Source organism: Corvus brachyrhynchos, unplaced genomic scaffold (assembly GCF_000691975.1).
Source record: "Corvus brachyrhynchos isolate BGI_N302 unplaced genomic scaffold, ASM69197v1 scaffold617, whole genome shotgun sequence".
Classification (NCBI taxonomy): domain Eukaryota; kingdom Metazoa; phylum Chordata; class Aves; order Passeriformes; family Corvidae; genus Corvus; species Corvus brachyrhynchos.
The window spans coordinates 118,051-120,883 of NW_008239062.1; the positions used below are offsets into that span (position 1 = coordinate 118,051).

The 2,833-nt window shown below is 54.9% G+C and overlaps 1 protein-coding gene across 1 annotated transcript in view; it reads left to right on the top strand.

Annotated features, from left to right (window-relative positions):
* SNRNP200 (small nuclear ribonucleoprotein U5 subunit 200) overlaps positions 1 to 2,833 on the top strand; it is a gene marked incomplete at its 5' end in the record, with an annotated part of 78,572 nt that overhangs the window by 43,269 nt on the left and 32,470 nt on the right. Inside the window, 3 exon segments of the mRNA XM_017739196.1 lie at positions 634 to 637; positions 801 to 875; positions 1,848 to 1,988. Of these exon segments, the coding sequence (XP_017594685.1) occupies positions 634 to 637; positions 801 to 875; positions 1,848 to 1,988 (220 nt within the window).

The following is a 2,833-nucleotide window of genomic DNA, read 5'->3' on the forward strand; positions in this document are numbered from 1 at the left end:
CCAACACCACCCAACACCCCCCACCCCCCACCACACAACAGCCAACAGCACCCAACAACACCCATCAGCCAACATCCAACATCAAACACCCAACAACAGCCAATGTCAAACACCCAGTGTCAAACACCCAGCAACACCCAACAGCACCCAACATCCAACTGCCAACAGCACCCAACAGCACCCAACATCCAACACCCAACAGCACCCAACATCCAACAGCTAACACCCAATGTCAAACACCCAACAACACCCAACAGCACCCAACATCCAACTGCCAACAGCACCCAACAGCACCCAACATCCAACACCCAACAGCACCCAACATCTAACAGCTAACACCCAGCACCCACCACCCAACAACCAACAGCCGACAACAGCCAACATCCAACACCCAGCAGCCAACAGCTAACGTCAAACGTCCAACAACAGCCAACAGCACCCAACATCCAACACCCAACAGCACCCAACAACACCCAACATCCAACACCCAGAAACACCCAACGTCAAACACCCAACACCCAACAACAGCCAACGTGAAACGCCCAACACCAGCCAGTGTCAAACTCCCGGACTCCTCCTGGAGAGGGGAATTTTCCCTGGAGATCTCCCAGCTCCTTTCCCGACCTCTCCCAGCTCCGTGAGGAGCATCCGGCGTAGGCAGGGAAAGCGTCCGGATGAGTTTTTGGAGAGAGGCAGGGGAAAACCAAGGAAAAGCTGGAATTGCCACCTGCTGTGGGCGCTGCAGAGCTTTTCCAGAGGGATCATCCTGGCCCTCCATCCCTGTTTTCCCTCAGGAGGAGAAGCTGGAGCTGCAGAAGCTGCTGGAGCGAGTGCCCATCCCGGTGAAGGAGAGCATCGAGGAGCCCAGCGCCAAGGTGAGCCCCGCAGGGAATTCCCAGCGGGAATTCTGCTCCCTTCCCTCGCTGGGGGGTCCTGCCTGGGGCTGGGAAGCTCGGGGAGAATCCGGGGCCTCCATGGGTGCAATGGGAGAGGGAAATGGGGCGCCAGGAAAAGCGGCTTTTTTTGGGAATTGGGTGCCAGGAAAAGTGGCTTTTTTTGGAAATGGGGTGCCAGGAAAAGTGGCTTTTTTTGGGAATGGGGTGCCAGGAAAAGCAGCTTTTTTTGGGAATGGGGCGCCAGGAAAAGCAGCTTTTTTTGGGAATGGGGCGCCAGGAAAAGCGGCTTTTTTTGGAAATGGGGTGCCAGGAAAAGTGGCTTTTTTTGGGAATGGGGTGCCAGGAAAAGCGGCTTTTTTGGGGATATTTGGAATGAGGAAAAGCAGCTTTCCCAGGAAACTTGGAACCAGGAAAAGCAGCTGTCCCGGGATCTTGGATATCAGGAAAAGCAGCTTTTTTTGGGAATGGGGCACCAGGAAAAGCAGCGTTTTTGGGAATGGGATGCCAGGAAAAGTGGCTTTTTTTGGGATATTTGGAATGAGGAAAAGCAGCTTTCCCAGTGTATTGGCTATCAGGAAAAGTGGCTTTTTTTTGGAATTAGATATCAGGAAAAGCAGTTTTCCCGGATTATTTGGAGTGAGGAAAAGCAGCTTTTCTGGGGTACTGGAGATCAGGAAAAGCAGCTTTTTTTGGGAATTAGATATCAGGAAAAGCAGCTTTCCCGGGATATTTGCAGCCTGGGGGTTTTGCTGAGTTGGTCTGGAAAGGGAAACTGGGGAAAGGGAATTGGGCATGAGGAAAAGCTGCTTTCCTTGGGAATTGAGCATCAGGAAAAGCAGCTTTCCTGGGAAATTTGGGGAGCAGGAAAAGTGGCTTTCCTTGGGAATTAAGCACTGGGAAAAGCAGCATTCCCAGGATATTCCCTGAGAGCCTCTCCGTTGCCATTCCCAGATCAATGTCCTGCTCCAGGCCTTCATCTCGCAGCTGAAGCTCGAGGGCTTCGCCCTCATGGCCGACATGGTCTACGTGACCCAGGTGAGCCGGGAATTCCCGCGGAATTCCACGGGGGAGAACCTGCTTGGTCCACAAAGGGCAGATTTGGAAAGTTGGGAATCGCCAGCTGCTCCACTCGGGCCACATTCCACGGCCATTCCCACCCTGGCAATGGAGGTTTTGGGCAAAATTGGAGGTTTTGGGGCAAAAATTCTCCTGGGAATCCGAGGTGGGAGCGGTGGGAAGCGTGGATTCCTGCCAGGGTTGGGAGTGGGATCCTCGTCGGAGCCTCCAGGGTGAATTTGGGAAGTTGGGAATCGCCAGCTGCTCCACTTGGAGGTGTTTGGGGTGGAGAATCCTAAATTGTCCTTCCGGGCTTTGGAAAGAAAGATGGGAAAAGGTTTGGAATGGCAGGATGGCTTCGGAGTGGGAAAGAGGGGATTGAGGGTGGGATTTTGGGGAGGAATTCTCCCTTTTGGGGCTGGGCTGGAATTCCCAGAGCAGCTGTGGCTGCCCCTGGATCCCTGGAAGTGCCCAAGGCCGGCTTGGAGCCCCCTGGGATGGTGGGAGGTGTAGGGGGTGGGAAGGGGATGGGATTTAAGGTCTCTCCCAACCCAAACCATTCCAGGATTCCGTGTTTTAGTGGGATTTTGGGGAAGGAATCCTGACTTTTGAGGGCGGGGAAGGGCTGGGCTGGAATTCCCAGAGGAGCAGCTGTGGCTGCCCCAAGGCCGGCTTGGATGGGATCCGCTGGACGCTGTGGGGCGGAGCCGGTTGGGATTTCCGGTCATTCCCACCCCAAACCATCCCGGGATTCCACGTGGAGATTGAGATGGGATTTGGGGAAGGAATCCCTCCCTGTGAGGGGCTGGGCTGGAATTCCCAGAGAATCCGGGGCTGCCCCTGGATCCCTGGAAACGCCCAAGGCCGGGCTGGGCTGAGCT